Raw genomic sequence first — 21314 nt, forward strand, 5'->3', positions numbered from 1 at the left:
AAAACAAAACAAACAAAACTACACAAGTGTTCACAGTAGCATTATTTTTAATAGGTCAAAGCCCAAAGTGGAAATGTCCATCAGCTGATCAACAAAACGTGGTATATATCCACACAATAAAATATCATTCAGGTGGCCGGGCGCAGAGGCTCATGCCTGTAATTCCAGCACTTTGGGAGGCTGAGGTGAGTGGATTACCCAAGGTCAGGAGTTCGAGACCAGCCTGGCCAACATGGTGAAACCCTGTCTCTACTGAAAATACAAAAAAATTAGCTGGGTGTGGTGGCAGGCGCCTGTAATCCCAGCTACTCGGGAGGCTGAAGCAGGAGAATCGCTTGAACCCAGGAGGCGGAGGTTGCAGTGAGCCAAGATCGCACCATTGGCTCTCCAGCCTGGGTGATAAGAGTGAAACTCTGTCCCCCCACCGCCAAAAAAAAAATCAGTTATAGAAAAGAGTGAAGTACTAACACATGCCACGTGGAAGAACCTCAAAAATATGGTACATGAAAGACTCCAATGACAAAAGACCACAAATGATTCCAGTTATGTGAAATGTCTGGGACAGGCAAACCCATGGTGGCTGCCTAGGGCTGTGAGGTGGTGAGAATATTCTAAAATTTATTGTGATGACGGTTATACAACTAATTATGTGCATATACTAAAAATCACTGAACTGTCCAATTTGGTGAGTTGTATGGTATGGGAGTTATAAAAAAAATAACACAACTAAATCCGAGAAATTCAACTCTCAGAAAATAATTTATAAGACATCTGTGGTAGGCCCATAAGCTGTTGATGTCTTAATCTCTGGAACCTATGAACATGTTTATTTACATGGCAAGAGAGTTTGCAGATGTGATTAAGAATTTTCAGGAGAGGAAGATGAGCCTGAATTGTCCAGGTGGACCCAATCAAATCACACAAGGCCTGAAAAGCAGATAACCTATGGTCAGAGTGATGCAATGTGATGACTTGACCAGTTGTTGTTGGCTTTGAAGATGGAGGAAGGGGTCACAAGCCAAGAAACATGGTTGCCTCTATAAGCTGGAAAAGGCAAGGAAATAGATTCTCCCCTAAAGCCTTGAGAAAAGAATCTGCTGACACCTTGATTTTAGTCCAGTAAGAGCCATGTTGGACTTCTAACCAACACAACTCTAAGATGAAAAATATGTGTTGTTTTAGCTACTACATTTGTAGTAATTTCAACAGTAATAGAAAACGAATACAGTATTAGAAATTATTTGTTTTATAAAGAAAAGAAAATGAAATCTAATGAATCTTAATAAATCATCTGGAATAAATGAAGAAGTATAAAATATCAGAAACATGTGACATAAAAACCTCAAAACCACAGATAATTGGGGAGACAACATTCCTGACAATACCCAAAAAATTTTTTCCCTTAATTTTTGCTCAGTATACACGAAGTACCCAAATGATAAGTAAAGCTAAAAGAATTTTCACAAAGTGAATATACCATGTAGCCGCCTCCCCCAAATCAAGATACAGAATGTAATCAGAATCCCAGAAAGGATCCCTCGATTTCCCTAAAGATAACCACTATTCTGACATCATAATAGATTAATCTCACCACTGTTTTGGTTTCATTTAAATGGAATCATAGTTTAGACTCCTGTGCATCTGGCTGCTTCTGCTCAATATTACATGTGTGAGATTCATCCATGCTGCTGCATGTTGCAACAGTTTGTTCTTTTTTATTTGGCTTGTTTTGTAGTACCTTATATATCACAATTCATTTATCCATTCACGTCTTGATGATTATTTGGGTTGTTTCCAGCTTTTGATTCTTATGGAGACTATTCAACTTCAGCAGATACTGCCAAAGTTTTCCAAACTGGCTAGAACAGTTTAGAGCCCTATCAGCAGGGTGCAAGTGTTCTTGTTTCTCTGCTTCCTTGCCAACACTTGGTATTATCAGCTTTTTAAATCAGGCATTCTTTGTCTAATCTGCTGCAGGCATAGCAAAGCCTAGCTATAATTTATTTTTTAAATGCTAACAAAAATTTGATCCTGAGGGCCAGGTGCAGTGGCTCACGCCTGTAATCCCAGCACTTTCGGAGGCCGAGGCGGGCATACCATGAGGTCAGGAGATAAAGACCATCCTGGCTAACATGGTAAACCCAGTCTCTACTAAAAATACAAAAAAAAATTAGCTGGGAATGGTGGCGGGCGCCTGTAGTCCCAGCTACTTGGAAGGCTGAGGCAGGAGAATGGCATGAATCCAGACGGCGGAGCTTGCAGTAAGCCAAGATAGCGCCACTGCATTCCAGCCTGGGCAACAGAGCGAGACTCCGTCTCCAAAAAAAAAAAAAAAAAACTAGATCCTGAAATTTTTTTGCTTCCTATTCTCATATTTTACATGCATCTTTGTTAGTATTTCTTACATCATACTCATGTCTGGAAATAGAATTTTATTTCTTTCTTTCCAATTGTTATTCCTCTGACCTCTCTTTCTGCCTTACTGCCCTGATTAGAACTTTATTTTTTAATTTTTTGTAGAGACAGGGGTCTCACTATGTTGCCCAGGCAAGTCTCAAACTCTCGGCATCAAGGGATCCTCCTGCCTCCGGCTGCCAATAGAGCTTTACATATAACACTGAATATAAGTGATGAGAGCAGGGTCTTGTCTCTTTCCTCATCTCTGGAAGAAAGCTTTCAATAAGTCACCATTAAGCTTAATGTTCACTATAAATATTACTTTTTGTAGATGCCCTTTATCATCTTTTTAAAAGTCCCTTTATTCCCAGTTTGTTAGAAATTTTTCTGTGGGGCTTTTTTTTTTTTTTTGAAATGAATAAACAGGAGTTAAATTTTATCAAATGCTTTTGTTCATTTGATTAGATCACATTTTCCCCTCCATTTTGATAACTTACTCTGAAGGACTTTAATTCACTGAAATCTTTTGAGAGTGCATGTGGCCAATTTTGATGAATATACTGTGGCCAATTAGAAGGAATGTACAATCCACTGTTGTCTGGTGCAGTGTTTTATAGATGAGTCAGGACAAAGTAGTTAATAGCATTACTTACATCTTCTATAGCTCTACTAAATTTCATTTGCTTTTTCTATTAGTTAATGAGAGAAGTGTGTTAAAATCTCCAAATAAGCCTATTGCGCCTTTTAGTTCTATCAGTTTTCCTTTATATTATCTGGGGCTATGTTACCTGATACATATGAATTTATGATGTGCTCTAAGTGCCTATAAAGTCTTACTGGGCAGCATGAAGTCTTCCAATGTTGTTTTCTAAGAGTGCCTTGGCTATTGTTGTTGTTTTAATCCTTTGTCATTACGGACAATCTCTGTCTCTAGTAATATTTCTTTCTGAGAAATGATGCTTTGAAATTAGTATAGCTCTTCCAGCAGGCCTTTGGTTAGTGCTTGCATAGTACATCTTTTCCAACTCTTTTACTTTCAGTCTTTCCATTTAAAGTGAGTCTCTTGTACACAAATTATGGTTGGGTCTATTGTTTTTAATCTGAAAATCTTTGTCTTTTAACTGGAATATTCAGCCTATTTACCTATAATGTGATTTTTACATATTTGGGTTTACATCTATTACTATATCCTTAGTTCTTTGTTCCTTTTCTCTCCTTTCCTGCCTTATTTTGGATGAATCAAGTATTAATATTCTATTTATCTTCTATTAGCCTCGTATTTTCCATTATTACTTTAATTGTTAACATGTGATGTTAAATATTATAGTAGCCACAATGAAAAAGTCAAAACTATATATAAATATATTTTATCAAATATATTAAAATATGATCATTTCGACATGTAATCAGTATTTTTTAAATGAGGTATTTTACATTCTTTTTTTCTACATTAAGTCTTCTAAGTCTTCAAAATCTAGTGTTTTATAATCACAGCACATCTCAATTCAGAATAGCCACATTTTAAGTTCTCAAAAACTCCATGCAGCCAATGTCAACTGTAGTAGAGTGTAGCCCTAGAGATTTTACAGTGTGCAGCCCTTCACTTATGCAGTCTATGACAAATTAATTTCCTAACCTTCTGTACAATTCAAAGACCTTGCAACACCTTAATTACATTTACTGTCCCCCTCCTAACTTTTGAACCATTTTATCTTAAATTTTCAACCTACATATATCTTTAAACAAGATATTTTTATTACACTGCAGTCAATATTCATATATATTTACCTTCACATTTACTCTTCCACTGTTCTTTATTCCTTCCTGAAATTTTGTTTCCCTATGGGATTATTTTCTTTCTGCTACAAGAACTTCCTTTTTCTTTCAGAATGGGCCTGACAAATCCTCTTTTTGTTTTCTATTGAGAAATCGGCTGTCAATCTTATTATTCCTCTTAACCTAATATCTTTTTTCTCTAGCAATTAAAGATTTTTTCACTGTCCTTGACTTTTAGCACTTTATTATGACACTCCTAGCCCTCTCTTTTCTCTTAGTATAACCCAACTGTATGTGTCCTAACCCTTCTATTATGTCCCTTGTCTCCATTACACTATGTTTTTTTCATCCTTTCATTTCTCGGCGCTTCACTGTGGATATTTCTTACTGATTAATCCTCTAATTCACAAATCTTCTCTGTGTTGAGTAGTTGTGAAACACATGTATGGGAGTTCCTAACTCAAGCTAATGTATTTTTGAGTCCTAAAATTTTCACCTGGCCAGGCGCGGTGGCTCACGCCTGTAATCCCAACACTTTGGGAGGCCCAGGTGGGCAGATCACCTGAGGTCAGGAGTTAAGGGACCAGCCTGGCCAACACGGCAAAACCTCATCTCAACTAAAAATACAAAAAAAAAAAATTAGCCAGGCATAGTGGTGGGTGCCTGTAATCCCAGCTACTCAGGAGGCTAAGGCAGGAGAATCACTTGAACCTGGGCGGCGGAGGTTGCAATGAGCCGAGATCGCACCATTGTACTCAGGCAACAAGAACAAAACTCTGTCTCAAAAAATAAAATCAAAAAATAAAATAAAATTTTCATTTGATTCTATTTTACAGATTCCAGTTCTCCGGTAAAACTCTATCTCTTCATCTGTTTCCTTAAACTCATAAATTGGTTATTTAAAAATCCTATCTGGCCGGGCGCGGTGGCTCAAGCCTGTAATCCCAGCACTTTGGGAGGCCGAGACGGGCGGATCACGAGGTCAGGAGATCGAGACCATCCTGGCTAACACAGTGAAACCCCGTCTCTACTAAAAAATACAAAAAACTAGCCGGGCGAGGTGGCGGGCGCCTGTAGCCCCAGCTACTCGGGAGGCTGAGGCAGGAGAATGGCGCAAACCCGGGAGGCGGAGCTTGCAGTGAGCTGAGATCCGGCCACTGCACTCCAGCCTGGGCGACAGCGCGAGACTCCCTCTCAAAAAAAAAAAAAAAAAAAAAAACCTATCTAAGAGTTTCAATATCTGGATCACCTCTTCTTTTCCTGTTACTCATTCTTTCTCTTGATTTTCATTCATTTGATCCTGCTTATTGGCATGCCTGGTATTTTTATTAATTAATTAATTATAGAGACAGGGTCTCACTATGTTGGCCAGGTTGGTCTTGAACTCTTGGCCTCTAGTAATCCTCCCACCTTGGCTTCCCAAAGTGCTAGGATTACAGGCATGAGCCACTGTGCCTGGTCATGCCTGGTATGTTGATGGAATGCAGGATACCATGTTTCAAAGAGTATAGAGGCTAAGTTTCTCCTGGCAGGTAACTAGAATAAGGGCTGATCACCTCATCCAATCAAAATTTTGAAGTTGGATTTCAAGCTGATACCTTCTGGTCAACCTTTATTTGTAGGACATAATTCTTTTGAGGTCTCAACCGAAGGCCTGGAATATTTCACATTGCCATTCCTCTTTGGCTGGCCTTGAAATCTAATTTTTTTTGTCTACCTACTCCTATAAGAACAAAAACTGTGCTTAAGTTTTTTAGGCTTTGGTAATAGCTCTCTACTGAATTTCTCCTTCTGAATTTGAAAAATACCTTAACAGCAAAAGCTAAGTCAAATGTTGAGTTAACTATCCTCTTTTTCTCTCTTTCTCTTTATTTTCCCAAAAAGATGGGGTCTCACTCTGTTGGTCCAGGCTGGAGTGCAGTGGTGTGATCAATGCTCACTGTAACCTTGAACTGCTGGGCTCAAGCAATCCTCCTGCCTCAGCCTCCTGAGTAGCTGGGACTATAGGCATGTGCCACCATGTTGGCTGAGTTCATTACTCTTTTTTTTTTTGAGACGGAGTCTCGCTCTGTCGCCCAGGCTAGAGTGCAGTGGCGTGATCTCGGCTCACTGCAACCTCTGCCTCCAGGCTCACGCCATTCTCCTGCCTCAGCCTCCCAAATAGCTGGGACTACAGGTGCCCGCCACTATGCCCAGCTAATTTTTTGTATTTTTAGTAGAGATGGGGTTTCACTGTGTTAGCCAGGATGGTCTCAATCTCCTGACCTCGTGATCCGCCCACCTTGGCTTCTCAAAGTGCTGGGATTACAGGAGTGGGCCACCACACCCGGCCTCATTACTCTTAAGGTTGTCTTTTTCCTGGGATCTCGGACCCTCAACATCTTGGGTGCCTTAGAATCCCTCAATTCAAATTTTAGTCCTGCTACTCAGTGATTCTGAAAAAAACTCTGGACCACTGCTTTGTCTGGCCTCTATCCCATGTGAAGAGTTAGCCACCGCCCTAAGGGAAAAAAGCGGGAGTAAATATGGGCTCAATAGAATTTTTCTCTACAATTTTGGCTCCTGCCAAATTTGACCTGGCTGCCTTGGTTAGTCCCCAATGCCTTCAAAGATATTTATTTTTGTATTTTAAACAGTTTTTACAGTAGCCTCGTCAGAGATTTGGTCTGATATTCTTTTATAACCATAAACAAAAGTTTTACTTTACTAAATTTTAATTACTCATATTTTTTTTACTGACTAGTCTATAAACTTCCTGAGAATAGAAACTACTTGTTTTCCATAACTTCTATTTAAACACTCAGCACACTACCTGACACAGAACTTACTATCTGATAAATTATTAGCTTTTTTTTTTTTTTTTTTGAGACAGAGTCTCACTCTGTTGCTCAGAGTGGAGTGCGGTGGCGTGATCTTGGCTCACTGCAACTCCGCCTCCTGGTTTTATGCCATTCTCCTGCCTCAGCCTCCTGAGTAGCTGGGACTACAGGTGCCCGCCACCATGCCCGGCTAATTTTTTATATTTTTAGTAGAGATGGGGTTTCATTATCTTAGCCATGATGGTCTTGATCTCCTGAACTCGTGATACGCCTGCCTTGGCCTCCCAAAGTGCAGGGATTACTGGCATGAGCCACCGTGCCCGGCCAATTATTAGCTTTTATATTAGGAAAAAGAGCTTAGAATGCAAGTAAAGCATAACACGTAAATATATGCCTGCTAAACCCATTCCAGCCCATTAATTCTTTTAATTCTACTTATCTCCAGTAAGAAATATCTAATCTTTTCTTCAGTGGCCCACATATTAATGAAGTACATCCCCCAGTAAAACTGTATTCTCAATGCTAATCTGAGATTAAATTACTTCAGGCAATACTAAAATATTTTGTTCATTTATTACAACTATTTTGTACTAGATTAAGTTATTTCATTATTCTTTAGATTTAACCAATCCATTTCTAGGTCTAGCATTTTATCAGAAAACAATGAGATTTTTCATTCAAAATAAAGGTCTCAAATCAACCTTTAGGGGCAGCTTGATTACATTCAGTTAGGGTTTTCCAGAGCAAGAAAACAGTGATGCAACACAAGCTCTTAGATATAAAATCTAAAACCAAAGAAAAGTTTACTGAAAGTATAAATAGTTTCCTTATTCCAGTTGGTTATTCTTGTATTATCAACCTTGTACTATCAACCCCTAAAGACTAAAAAGATTAAAAGTGGTTGTCTCTGAACAGCAGAAATTTTAGAGATAAGGAAATAGGGAATTGGATTACCACTTCTCACGATAAGCTCTTAAAAATTATTAGAGTTAGTCTCATATTTAAATTAAAAACATGATTGTGTATAAACACAGGCACTGATTTTTAAAAAAGAGAAAAAAAAGAAAGACCCAACCCTTAAAGCAATAATACTGAAAGCTGGTTACATAATGCCCTGGACTCACAAGATACCCTTGAGGCAGCCATTTATCCTTGTGGGGGTTTCAGTCCCAGATCTGTAAACCTGATAATAAACCAGAACGCCAAGACATTTTCAACATGAATATTCTACTACTCTAAAGCTTCAATGTATGATAAATGGCAGGGCACAAGTTAAAAGAGAAAAATGTATTTGTTAAATAAAAGCTAAACTCATCAGGGCTTGTTTTGTAATGGATGCTTAATGAAATTACAGTGATCAGCACAGTAATTTTAGGGTGACTCTTAAGAGAGTTAACGAAAGATGATATGGGTATTAGGGAATCTATCTCCGTTGATTAGATGGCTTCTTCATAAAGCACGCACGTTCCAAGCATTAATGATCCATCTGGGGCCTCTGGGAGCAGTATGTGCTAAGTGTCACGTAACAGCTTCTGCTCTCATAAACCAGTCAAGTGTCACAACCTGCTCTTTTCTGCAGACTGTGAGTAGTCAGAGACCAAAGTACTGAACCAAAACTGCTGGCTCCAAAGGATGGACATGATCGTCCATTTATAGCTAGACAGGGAAAGGGCACTGGCACTTCTTATACGATTCTTGACAAATTAAGAGCACTATTAGATATGGCTTTCAGTTTTAAAAGATTACGCATTTCAAACCAGGTGCAGTGGCTCATGCCTTTAATCCCAGCACTTTGGGAGACTGAGGAGGGCGGATCACTTGAGGTCAGGAGTTCGAGACCAGCCTGGCAAACATGGTGAAACCCCATCTATACTAAGAATACAAAAATTAACTGGGCATGGTGGCAGGCGCCTGTAATCCCAGTTACTGTGGAGACTGAGGCAGGAGAACTGCTTGAACCCAGGAGATGGAGGCTGCAGTGAGCCGAGATTGTGCTATTGCACTTCAGCCTGGGTGACAGAATAAGACTCCATATCAAAAACAAACAAACAAACAAAAAGATTATGCATTTCAGGCTGTCCAATTTTAATTTACAGATCTTGAAATGAAAGAACCAGTATCCTCTTTGCTTCTAAAGGGAAGGAACAGATAGATATCTGTCTCACAGGAAACAAAAGCCAACTGCCTCCCACAAGCCATACATATGTGTCATCAAAGTGTCCATAGGAAGTAAGAAAGCAGAGAATTGGGTTTGTAGCAAAGACTGTCAAGTGTACAAAAAGAATTTTCCTTATGTATGAGGATATCCTATATCATATTTCCCCCTGCATTTTAAGTACCAAATGGAAAAAACTTCAAATTATTAATTGATTTGTGTGTATATATATTTCTCTCTATATATTAAGGTAAATATAGAAGAACCCAAGAGGCATGGAATAATTGACTTAATGTTTGAATTATCTCCATTTAATCAACTTGATCCATGGGAAAGTTCTATAATCAAAGAGGGAGTAAAATTTTTTTTTTTCAGAGACAGGGTCTTGCTCTGTCATCCAGGCAGAAGTGCAGTGGCGCGATAATCGCTCACAGTAGCCTCAACTTCCTGGCTCAAGTAATCCCCCTGCCTCAGCCCTCCAAGTAGCTGGGATGAGGTGGGAGGATTGCTACCATGCCTGGCGATTTTTTTTTAAATTTTAGTAGAGAGAAGATCTCACTATGTTGCCCAGGCTGGTCTCAAAGCACAAGTGATCCTTCAAGGGGAAGTAATTTACAATGTTCTAAAATTACTTAAGTTATTGTCTAGCAAAATTTAAAACTTAGGTTATATGAAGACACCTAACAGCATGGAAGAAAATACAGACACACCTTAGATGGTACTTCATCTTCTTGTGCTTCATGGATACTGTGTTTTTTACAAATTGAAGGTTTGTGGCAACCCTGTATCAATTAAGTCTGTTGGTACCATTTTGCCAACAGTATGTGCTCACTTCAATGTCTCTGGGTCAAATTTGGTAATTCTTGCAATATTTTAAACTTTCTCATTATTATTATAACTGTTACCAGTGGTCTTTGATGTTACTATAGTAATTGTTTTCGGGTGCCATGAACTGTGCCCATATAAGACAGTGAACTTAATCTATAAAGTTCTGTGTGTTCTGAATGATCCACTGACTTGTTATTCTGTCTCTCTCCCTCTCTTTGGGCTTCCCTATTCCTTGAGACATAAAAATATTAAAATTAGGCCAATTAATAACCCTACAATGGCCTCTAAGTGTTCAAGTAAAAGGAAGACTTGCACATCTTTCACTTTAAATCAAAATCTAGAAATGCTTAAGCTAAGTGAGAAAGGCATGGCAAAAGCCACATGGCTGAAAAGCTAGGCCTCTTGTGCCAGTTAGCCACGTTGTGAATGCAGAGGAAAAGTTCTTGAAGGAAATTAAAAGTGCTACACCAGTGAATATACAAATGATAAGACAGCAAAACAGCCTTATTGATGATATGAAGAAAGTTTTCATGCTTTGAATAAAAGATCAAACGAGCTACAACATTCCCTTAAGCCAAATCTGAATCCATAGCAAGGCCCTAATTCTTCAATTCTATGAATGCTGAGATTAGTGACGAAGCTGCAGAAGAAAAGTTTGAAGCTAGCAGAGGTTGGCTCATGATATTGAAGGAAAGAAGCCATCTCCATAACATACAAGTGCAAGGTGAAGCAGCAAGTGCTGATACAGAAGCTGCAGAAAGCTACCCAGAAGATCTAGCTAAGATCACTGATGAAGGTGGCCACACTAAACGACAATTTTCAATGTGGATAAAACAACCTTCTATTAAAAGAAGATGACATCTGAAACTTTCATAGCTACAGAGGAGAAGTCAATGCTTGGCTTCAAAGCTTCAAAGGACAGGCTGTCTCTGTCATTAGGGGCTAAGCAGCTGGTGACTTTAAGTGGAAGCCAATGCTCATTTACCAGTCCCACAATCCTAGGGCCCTTAAGAGTTACGCTACATCTACTCTGCCTGTGCTCTGTAAATGGAACAACAAAGCCTGGATGACAGCACATCTGCTGACAGCATAGTTTACTGAACATTTTAAGCCCACTGTTCCTTTCAAAATATTACTGCTCATTGACAATGTAACCAGTTAGTCAGGAGCTCTAGCAATGATACAAGGAGATTAATGTTGTTTTCCTGTCTGCTAATATAACATCCATTCGGCCGCTCACAGATCAAGGAGTGGGTTTAAAATTAAAATGTTCAATAAACTATGGGGTCTTGCCTCTTCAAGCCAAGATCATGGACTTTAACCAAATGACAAAGGGGAAACAAATGAAGCAGCTTAAAGAGAAGGAACAAGATCAATTTCAAAAACACTTTGGTAGTAGGCTAGAAGATGGATAAGAAGATGAGAAAACTACTTATGTCCATGTAAAAATTTGTTGTACACAAATGTCTACAACAAACCAGGCAGGGTGGGATGTGCCTATAGATCCAGTTACTTGGGAGACTGAGGTGGGAAGATCACTTGAGACCAGCCTGGGAAACATAGTGAGACCTCATGTCAAAAAAAAAAAAAAAGTTCGTAACAGTGGCATATATAATAACTCTCCAAAAAGTGTAAGCAACACAAACCCCATCTTGAACAGAAGAATGGATAAATATGTGGCATATCCATACAATGGAATACTGTTTGGCCACAAAAAGGAATGAAGTACTAGTATATGCTACAGCATGGATGAACCTTAAAAACATGATGCTAAGTGAAAGAAGTCAGTCACAGAGGACCACATATTGTGTGATTCCATTTATAAGAAATGTCCATAATAAAGAAATCTACAGGACAGAAAGTAAATTAGTGGTTGCCTGTAGTAAATAGAGAATGACTGTTAATGGGTATAGGATTTCTTGATGGAGTGGTAAAAATATCCTAAAACTGGTTGTGGTAATGGTTATACAACTCTGAATACACTTAAAAAAAAAAACCCCCACTGAAATGTACATTTTAAGTGGATGAATTGTATCTTGTGTAGCATATCTCAATAAAAAATGTTCTTTCTTAAAAAAAAAAAAAAAACTAAGTGTGTAATTTTCATTTATGCTTGAGGTTTCAATTCTATAACCAACTCGAAACTGCCAGCATTCACGTTCCTGCCGTTCAAAAAGCATGAGATTTTTCAGGCCTGAGTGTGGAAGTCTTTTTAGATTGAAGTTTTATGTTTGGCTTCTTTCATTTAGCATAAATTATTCAAAGTTCATCCAAGTTGCAGCACGTATCAAAACTTCATGAACAAGGGATGTCTTTCCATTTATTTAGATTTTCTTTAATTTCTTTCAGCAATGTTTTGTATTTTTCAGTGTATTAGACTTGTGCCTCCTAATACCATATTATTAGAATAAAGGGAAAAAAACACATGATCATCTCACTAGACACTGTAAAAGCATTTGGTAAAATCCAGCAACCATTTATGACTTTAAAAAATTCAACAAACTAGGAATAAAAGGTAATTTTTTCAGTCTAAGAAAGGGTACCTATGAAAACCCACAGTTGGCTGGGCACAGTGGCTTATGCCTGTAATCCCAGCACTTTGGGAGGCCAAGGTGGGCAGATCACTTGAGGCCAGGAGTTCAAGATCAGCCTAGGCAATATGCAAAACTCCATCTTTAACTAATACAAAAACTAGCCAGGTGTGGTGGCACACACCTGTAATCCCAGCTACTTGGGAGGCTGAGACATGAGAATCACTTGAACCTGGGAGCAGAGGTTGCAGTAAGCCAGTAACACACCACTGCACTCCAGCCTGGGTGACAGAGTGAGACTCTGTCTCAAAAAAAAGAAAAACCCACGCTTTAACACTATACTTAACGGTGAAGACTGAAAGCTTTACCCTTAAGATCAGGAACAAGAAAGAATATTCTTTATCACCATTTCTATTCAACATTTTTCTGCAAGTTCTAGCTAAGACAGACAAGAAAAAAGAAAGAAAAGGCATCCAGATAGGAGAAGTAGTAAAATGATCTCTATCTGCAGATGATGTGATTTATATCTAGATTTTTTTAAGAGATGGGGTCTCACTATGTTGCCCAGTCTGGGTTCAAACTTCTGGGCTCAACTGGTCCTCCCACGTCGACATCCTGAGTAGCTGGGACTACAGGTGTAGGCCATCACATCCAGTTTATATCTAGAAAACCTTTAAGAATTCACATAAAAACTTGGAACTAGTAAATCCAGAAAAGTTGCAAGATGAAAGATCAATATACAAAATTCACTTGCATTTACAGTAACAGTAAATTAAAACATTTCCATTTATAGCAGCATCAGAAAGAATAAACTATTTAGGAATAATAGTGAGCCGAGATCGCACCACTGCACTCCAGCCTGGAAAACAGAATGAGACTCTGTCTCTAAATCAATTAATCAATCAATCCCTTTGAGAACTGTTTTCACTGCCTCCCATAAATTTTGGTATGCTGTGTTCATTTTTGTTCTCAGAGTATTTTCTAATTTCCCCTGTGATTAATTTTTTGACCCATTGGTTATTTAAAGTGTGTGCTTTAATTTTCACTTATTTTCCAATTTTCCTTCAGCTATTAATTTCTAATCTTTCATAGTGATCAGAAAAAAATGAAGAACATTTACATGCTTTCAATCTTTTTATTTATTTCATTTTGATCTTTGTAGAGATAGGGCCTCCTGAGGCTGCCCAGGCTGGTCTCAAACTACTGGGCTCAAGTGATCTTCTCACCTTGGCCTCCCAAAATACTGGGACTACAGGCACGAGCCACCACATCTGGCCGATTTCAGTCTTTTTAAATTTAATAAGACTAGTTTTACAACCTAACACACGGCCTAACCTGCCATCTTCCATGTGCACCTGAGAGAAGAATGTGTATTCTGCTATTATTGGGTGCAGTGTTGTATAATGTCTTTAGGTCTGCTTAGTACACAGTACTATTCAAGTCTTCTATTCCCTTGCTGGTTATCTATCTGGTCTTATCTCAATCATTTCTTTTTTTCCTTTTTGCAACGGAGTTTTATTATTGTGATAAATAAACATAAATCATTTTAACCATCTTTAAGTATATGGTTCAGTGGCATTAAGTATATTCATATGATTGTGCTACCATCACCACCATCCATCTCCGGTACTTTTTTCATTTTGTAAAACTAAACTATGTACCACCCCCTTTCTTTTTTCCCTCCCCCAGCCCCTGGCAACCATCATTCTACTTTTTGTCTCTATAAATATTACTAACTCTAGGTATTCCATATAATTGGAATCATGTAGTAGTAGTCCTTTTGTATATGGCTTGTTTCATTTAGCACAATGTCTTCAATGTGCATCGTGTTGTAGCATGTGTAAGAATGTCCTTCCTTTTTAAGGAAGAATGGTATTCCATTCTATCATATAATACAGGTTGTTGATCCATTCTATTGACGGACACTTGGGTTGCTTCCACTTTTTGGCTACTGTGAATAACACTGCCACAAAAATGGGTGTGCCTAAAATATTTCACCAAATCTCTGCTTTCAATTCTTTTGGGTGTACACCCAGAAGTAGAATTGCCAGATCATAGGGTAATTGTTTACTTTTTTGAGGAATTGCCATACTATTTTCCACAGCAGTTACAACATTTTATAGGTCCCCTCCAACAAGGCATAAGCCTACCCATTTCTCCGCATCTTTGCCAACACCACTTATCTCCTTTGTTAGCCAGCGGAAACTGGCATGGAGATTCTTTTTTTAAAAATTATTTTCTCTTCTCTTTTTTACTTGCCACTGGCTTGAAGCTGAGACATGGAGAGTCTTAGTAAATCCTCAATGATTATCATGACTTTTCTGTATGTCCACTGCAATATGCTTGGCTCTTTAATCTTAAATGAGTTGAGGATCATCACTTAAAGTCACGTACAAATTCACCCAAAAGGGACCTGTTAATGGCAGATCTTCTTAATTAATCTGTTCCTCTACTATGTTATTACCTCTTTTGCATGAAATTTGTATACAAATGTTGTAGCTACACCTTTTATGCCATTTTGGTGAGATGAGGTCTGATGTGAAGAGATCAGGAACACAGAACTCCATTCCCTTTTTGTGTTGTACTTCTGTGCATTTGTGCCAAAGTATGAAATGCAATCAAGAGCATCAGTTGCAAGCTGGGGAGAATCTCTGTAACTAATATTGTATGTGAGGACACTAGAAATCGAAATTGTATTTTTTAGCAGAATGGATGATTTCTACAGGTTTCTCTTTTGTATGGAGAATTAGAGTTCACTCTCCAAAGTTATATTTAATGCAACTTAAAAAAAGCATTTAACCTAGACTTAAATAAGAAAGTGCTACAACAGATGCTTAATACTGGAAATACTGGGTGCTGTGGAAAGGTAACAAACTTACTTCATCCAAGTGATAGTCAAGTTACGGCTGGACTTTAAGAATGTGTTTCTAACATTTTGTATAGGACTCATCATTTCTTCTTGATCGGCTCACAGCAGCCTCTGCCTCCCAGGCTCAAGTGATCCTCCCACCTCAGCCTCTCAAGTAGCTGGGACTCCAGGCACACAACACCATGCCAGCTAATTATTATTTTTATTTTTGTAGAGACAGCGTTATGCCATGTTGCCCAGGCTTGAACCCCTGGGCACAACGGATCCACCCGCCTCAGCCTCCTAATGTGTTAGGATTATAGGTGTGATCTACCATGCCTGGTCAGGACTTATCATTTCTAATGTGTGACAGGTAGTAAGCTACGACACTCCAGCAGTTGATTTGGCAATTACTCTCACATGGGACAAAAGAATCATATGATTACCTGATAGCCTTCTGTTTTCTTCTGACACCACTTCAGCAAGGCGTTCCTCTTTGATCCTCCATATTCTCTGGCCAATGCTGAGAGAGGGTCTTTCCTTTCTTCTCTGAAAACAAGTAACCCAAAGTTGAAATATTTTTTGTTTGGGCACCACAATAAGAGAAAAGTCTTAGTTTGCATTTTTAAACAGGAGAAATGTACATGGTAAGGCAATACAAAGGCAAGATATGTTTTTCCATACATTTGATTTTTAGTTTATGGTCCTATAGATGCACTATTGTCAGAATTCTCTGCTAACTGAAGAAAGGGACTCTATAATAATCACCCACATAGAAAGTGGCAAAGACAGTACAAAGTGCATTTAAAATTAATAAAATGCGCCGGGCACTGTGGCTCATGCCTATAATCCCAGCACTTTGGGAGCCTGAGGCAGAGAGATCACCTGAGGTCAGGAGTTCGAGATCAGCCTAGCCAACATGGTGAAACCCCATCTCTAATAAAAATATAAAAATTGGCTGGGCATGGTGGCGGGTGTCTGCAATCCCAGCTACTTGGGAGGGTGAGGCAGGATAATCACTTGAAACCTTGAGATGTAGGTTGCAGTGAGCTGAGATTACGCCATTGCACTCCAGCCTGGGCAACAAGAGTGACGCTGTCTCAAAAAATAATAAAATAACCATTTATGTCCTTTATCATCTCATCATTTTTAAAATTACTTGTAAAATATACAGGGTAAGGTTATGCAACGTGCAGGATTCTAAGGCATAACAGTTCTTGCCTTCAAGGGATCTACAATGGGTGAAGCAAACAGACAAAAAATGGCAATACACATGGACAATATTTATAACTTCCATGAAATGTCTCAGATGTATTTAGTGCTATGTTGTACGCTGTTTTTTGATTTTAGGCAGTTAGAATTTTGCCTTGCTCAAAAATGGAATTTCTCTGTAAACTCACTTATTCAACATCTCCTTATGGAGTACCATTGTGCCAGGCAATGTGCAAGCAGTAGGCAACTGAAGGTGAACAACACAGGGCCCCTATCCCCTCAAGGAACTTCAGAGTTTACTACATGATAGTAAGTAAAAACACTGTAGAAGTTTGGGGGGTTAAAATTCTGTGGCTATACATATGATTCATTTAAAAAAAAATCTATGTAGGGTACTTTACGGCATTATCAACTGCCTTGTAGTCAAAATAAATATCCTGCCTTAGGCCAGACCTTTAATCAAAAAAGGTTTTGCAATCACCCCTGGTGAAGGGGCAGGGGAGACTTACAATTCTACTCATTCTGCATCGTATCTTCCCGTTTGGTCACAGTTTGGAAGTGGAACAGAACACCAAGGAATACCCAGAGAAAGAGAGTGCTGTGTAATATAACCTCAGCTTGACTAGCAGCCTGTGCTTAAAAGATTGGCCTATTTTTCAGTGATTATAGCAAAGTGGAGACTCTAGTCCCATGTTCTGTGAACTTAGCAGCCCAATAAATATCCTAAAGGTTCATATGTTATAAGCAGCTTAGTATTCCTCAGTATATTTATTCTGTTAGCATTCACCCTCCAAAGTATGCCAGGAAATCAAAAAGGACACATTTACAACTCAAGCTTTTCTAATTGAGAGGAGCCTTGATATAGTAACAATTTTTATTTATCTAAGAACCAAAAGGAAAAATGCTACTTTTCTACCTGCAGTCAGACTGCCTCCTTGAAGGAAATACACATTTTTATGTGCCAACCTGTAACATTCCTGCTTTGCTTTAAATAAAGCAGGGACGTCCAATCTTTTGGCTTCTCTGGGCCACAATGGAAGTAGAAGAATTGTCTTGGGCTACACACAGTGACACGAACAATAGCTGATAAGCTAAAAAAAAAAAAAAAAAAAATTGCAAAAAAGAAAAAATCTCATAATATTTTCAGAAAGTTTACAAATTTGTGTTGGGTCACATTCAAAGCTGTCCTGGGCTGTGGGTTGGAGAAGCCTGCTTTAAAGGATTCCAAGAGGTTTGTTATACTATCACTAAACACAGGGAAAGAGAATGACACAGTTATGTGAATGGATGCAAAAAGGGACATCAAAAACAAAAAACAAAAACTTGTCATGGCTCTACATAAAACTCACTTTTTTTAAGACTTTTTTTTTTTCCTTTTGAGACGGAGTCTTACTCTGTCGCCCAGGCTGGAGTGCAGTGGTGCAACCTCGGCTCACTGCAAGCTCTGCCACCTGGTTTCACGTCATTATCCTGCCTCAGCCTCCCGAATAGCTGGGACTACAGGCGCCCGCCACCGCGCCCGGCTAATATTTTTTTGTATTTTTAGTAGAGACGGGGTTTCACCATGTTGGCTAGGATGGTCTCAATCTCTTGACCTCGTGATCCGCCCGCCTCACCCTCCCAAAGTGCTGGGATTATAGGCATGAGCCACTGCGCCTGGCCAAGACTCTTTTTTTAAGACAGAGTCTCACTCTGAAGCCCAGGCTGGAGTGCAGTGGCGCGATCTCGCTCACTACAACCTCTGGCTCCCAGGTTCAAGCAATTCTAGTGCCTCAGCCTCCCAAACAGCTGGGACTGCAGGTACACAAAACCAGATCGGGCTAATTTTTGTATTTTTAGTACAGATGAGCTTTCACCATGTTGGTCAGGCTGGTCTTAAACTGCTGACCTCAAGTGATCTGCTCACCTGGGCCTCCCAGAGTGCTGGGATTACAGGCATGAGCCACCACACCCGGCCGCTTCCTTTCATTCTTCTTAATGTTTGTCAACAGTTTTCTTCATCCCTATAAACAATGTATGCTAAATTTCTGACATCTGTATTTCCCCCTAAGTTCTTAATACCTCTTAGTCCTAAGAGAACTACGAATAAAATATACTTGGATTTTCATGTACTTTTAATCAATTATTAATGTAGCACCATGTTCCCAGACTCCCAGTGTAAACAAACACAGCCATCTTTGATATCATCTATTCTTGCATTCCTTTTATAAAGATCTGTTGCTGAAATCATTTTTCTTTATGAGAAATCTCCTGGGTCCAACTTCTCTTCACTTCTTTTCCACTGTTATCACACTGATCCAGACATGATAATTTATTTACACCACTTTACAGCTTCTATTACATCAAAGTGACTCAATTTGACTTTAAAAAAGTTCCATCACTTTGCCATCCCCTGCCTAGTCAATCTTTTCTTCTACTGTTCCCTGATATGGTAGGTACACCTTCCTCTGGCCTTCTGTATCACTCTACTGAATTTATAGAACCACCTACCTACAGCATCCCCCTCCACACTCCTCACTTATTCATCCCTTTCGTACATTCCCTCAAGTTACTGTACTTTGCCAACCATGCCCCCCACCCTCCCTGTCTACAACCTTCAAGGCCCCACTCAAATTCTAACCTTCTGGGATGCCTTCCCTAACACTCCACCCATTCCTCAGTATTTAAATTTCATAATACTTCCTTTTGCAAGCAACCATTCTCTAATTAAAAAAAAAAAAAAAGGCCGGGCGCGGTGGCTCAAGCCTGTAATCCCAGCACTTTGGGAGGCCGAGACGGGCAGATCACGAGGTCAGGAGATCGAGACCATCCTGGCTAAGACAGTGAAACTCCATCTCTACTAAAAAATACAAAAAACTAGCCAGGCGAGGTGGCGGGCGCCTGTAGTCCCAGCTACTCGGGAGGCTGAGGCAGGAGAATGGCGTAAACCCGGGAGGTGGAGCTTGCAGTGAGCTGAGATCTGGCCACTGCACTCCAGCCTGGGCGACAGAGCCAGACTCCGTCTCAAAAAAAAAAAAAAAAAAAAAAAAGATACAGCTATCACTTTTACTTTGTCAGTGTCTTCTATTCCATTTACCCAATTCTGGATAGAAGAAAGATTAGCAAACAACACACAGAAAAAGAAAAATCACAGTGCTCAAATGCCATCGTTTTACAACTTGATCATTTACTGTCAAAAGGCCAGGAGAGGTACACACGAAATGCATGAATATTTACTGTTCTCTACCTTATTCGGCTTCGGGTGGTGGGAGTCACAGATGCTGTTGGAGAAGAGGATAAGGAAAGCTGTGGAGACGTGGTTCCCATAGCCATCAGAGAGGCTGGCGACGCTCCCTCCTGTGCAGAAATGTCCCGTTTCATTTCTTCACTACTTCGTCGGGACACTGTGAGAAACAGTCATAATGCACTTTATAGCAAAAACATTTTAGACTGAGTTCTTGAGATTTTTTTTTTTCCTGAAGATTCCAAAAACAACAGATATTACCATACGGGAGGAAAAACTAATACTGATAACAGGAAAGTATTTCTTATTTTTCCATTAAAAAATCTGTGAGGCCAGCCGCGGTGGCTCACGCCTATAATCCCAGAGCTTTGGGAGGCCGAGGTAGGCAGATCACTTAAGGTCAGGAGTTCCAGACCAGCCTGGCCAACATGGTGAAACCCTGTCTCTACTAAAAATACAAAAAACAGCCAGGCATGGTGGCGCATGCCTGTAATCCCAGCTACATGGGAGGATGGGGCAGGAGAACTGCTAAAACCGGGGTGGTGGAGGTTGCAGTAAGCCAAGACTGCGCCACTCTGCACTCCAGCCTGGGAGAAGGAGACAGACTCCGTCTCAAAAACAAAAAACAAAAAACAACTGTGAAAAGGCATAGTTGAAATATGCACTGAACTCCACATTCCTTATAGACAAGGAGTGTGCCTTTTCCATCTCTATACCCCTCACAGTACCTATCAAGTACATAGTGAGTACTACATAAACAGCTATTGCTATTTAATTACAAATACAACTAAAAACCAAAGGTGAATTATAACCAGACTTGTAACTACTCAGCCCTGCCCAACACACACAACACAAACCTTCTAAATTCAGCCAAAAACACTGTTAAAGGGACAGAAAGGAAACACATGCTTTATTATAGGGCTACATGTAACGCTAGGTCAGGGTCCTTTTTTTTTTTTTTTTGAGAAGGAGTCTCACTCTGTTACTCAGGCTGGAGTGCAGTGGCGCATCTCGCTTACTGCAACTTCTGCCTCCTGGGTTCAAGCGATTCTCCTGCCTCAGCCTCCTGAGTAGTTGGAATTACAGGCGCCTGCCACCACGCCAGGCTTATTTTTGTATTTTCAGTAGAGACAGGTTTTTGCCATGTTGGCCAGGCTGGTCTCGAACTCCTGACCTCAGGTGATCTGCCCACCTAGGCCTCCCAAAGTGCTGGGATTACAGGCATGAGCCACCACAACTGGCCTCAGGGCACATTTTAAAAAACTAAATCAATAAGACAGAAAACCAAAATGTATCAAGTCAACTGCTGGGAAATAGCAACAATCTTTTGGAAAAGTCCTATACTGAAGTCTGGCATAGTAAGACATTGTACTACCGTATTAGAATTACAAAATGTTCTGAGAACCATTGAGTGGGAGCAGGCACTTCAGCCATTGGTATCAGATCCACAACAGCAGCTTTCTAAAGGCAGCACTGAGTATTGCCAGGTGCTCAGAACGCAGGGCTGAGCACAGTGACAAGTTAC

At 39.6% G+C, this 21314-nt stretch overlaps 1 protein-coding gene across 11 annotated transcripts in view; it reads right to left on the minus strand.

Moving 5' to 3' along the window:
* SPECC1L (sperm antigen with calponin homology and coiled-coil domains 1 like) overlaps window positions 1-21314 on the minus strand; it is a 143171-nt gene that overhangs the window by 30036 nt on the left and 91821 nt on the right. For 9 of the 11 annotated variants that reach the window (XM_037994800.2, XM_037994798.2, XM_037994803.2 and 6 more), the window contains 2 exons: window positions 19793-19949; window positions 15801-15903 (listed from right to left, as the gene is read on the minus strand). In XM_037994800.2, the coding sequence (XP_037850728.2) occupies window positions 15801-15903; window positions 19793-19949 (260 nt within the window). Of the gene's footprint in view, window positions 1-13067; window positions 13178-15800; window positions 15904-19792; window positions 19950-21314 lie in introns of those variants that run through there. The other 2 variants (XM_073006952.1, XR_012089524.1) reach the window with 2 other exon arrangements.

This window comes from Chlorocebus sabaeus, chromosome 19, assembly GCF_047675955.1.
Source record: "Chlorocebus sabaeus isolate Y175 chromosome 19, mChlSab1.0.hap1, whole genome shotgun sequence".
Classification (NCBI taxonomy): Eukaryota; Metazoa; Chordata; class Mammalia; order Primates; family Cercopithecidae; genus Chlorocebus; species Chlorocebus sabaeus.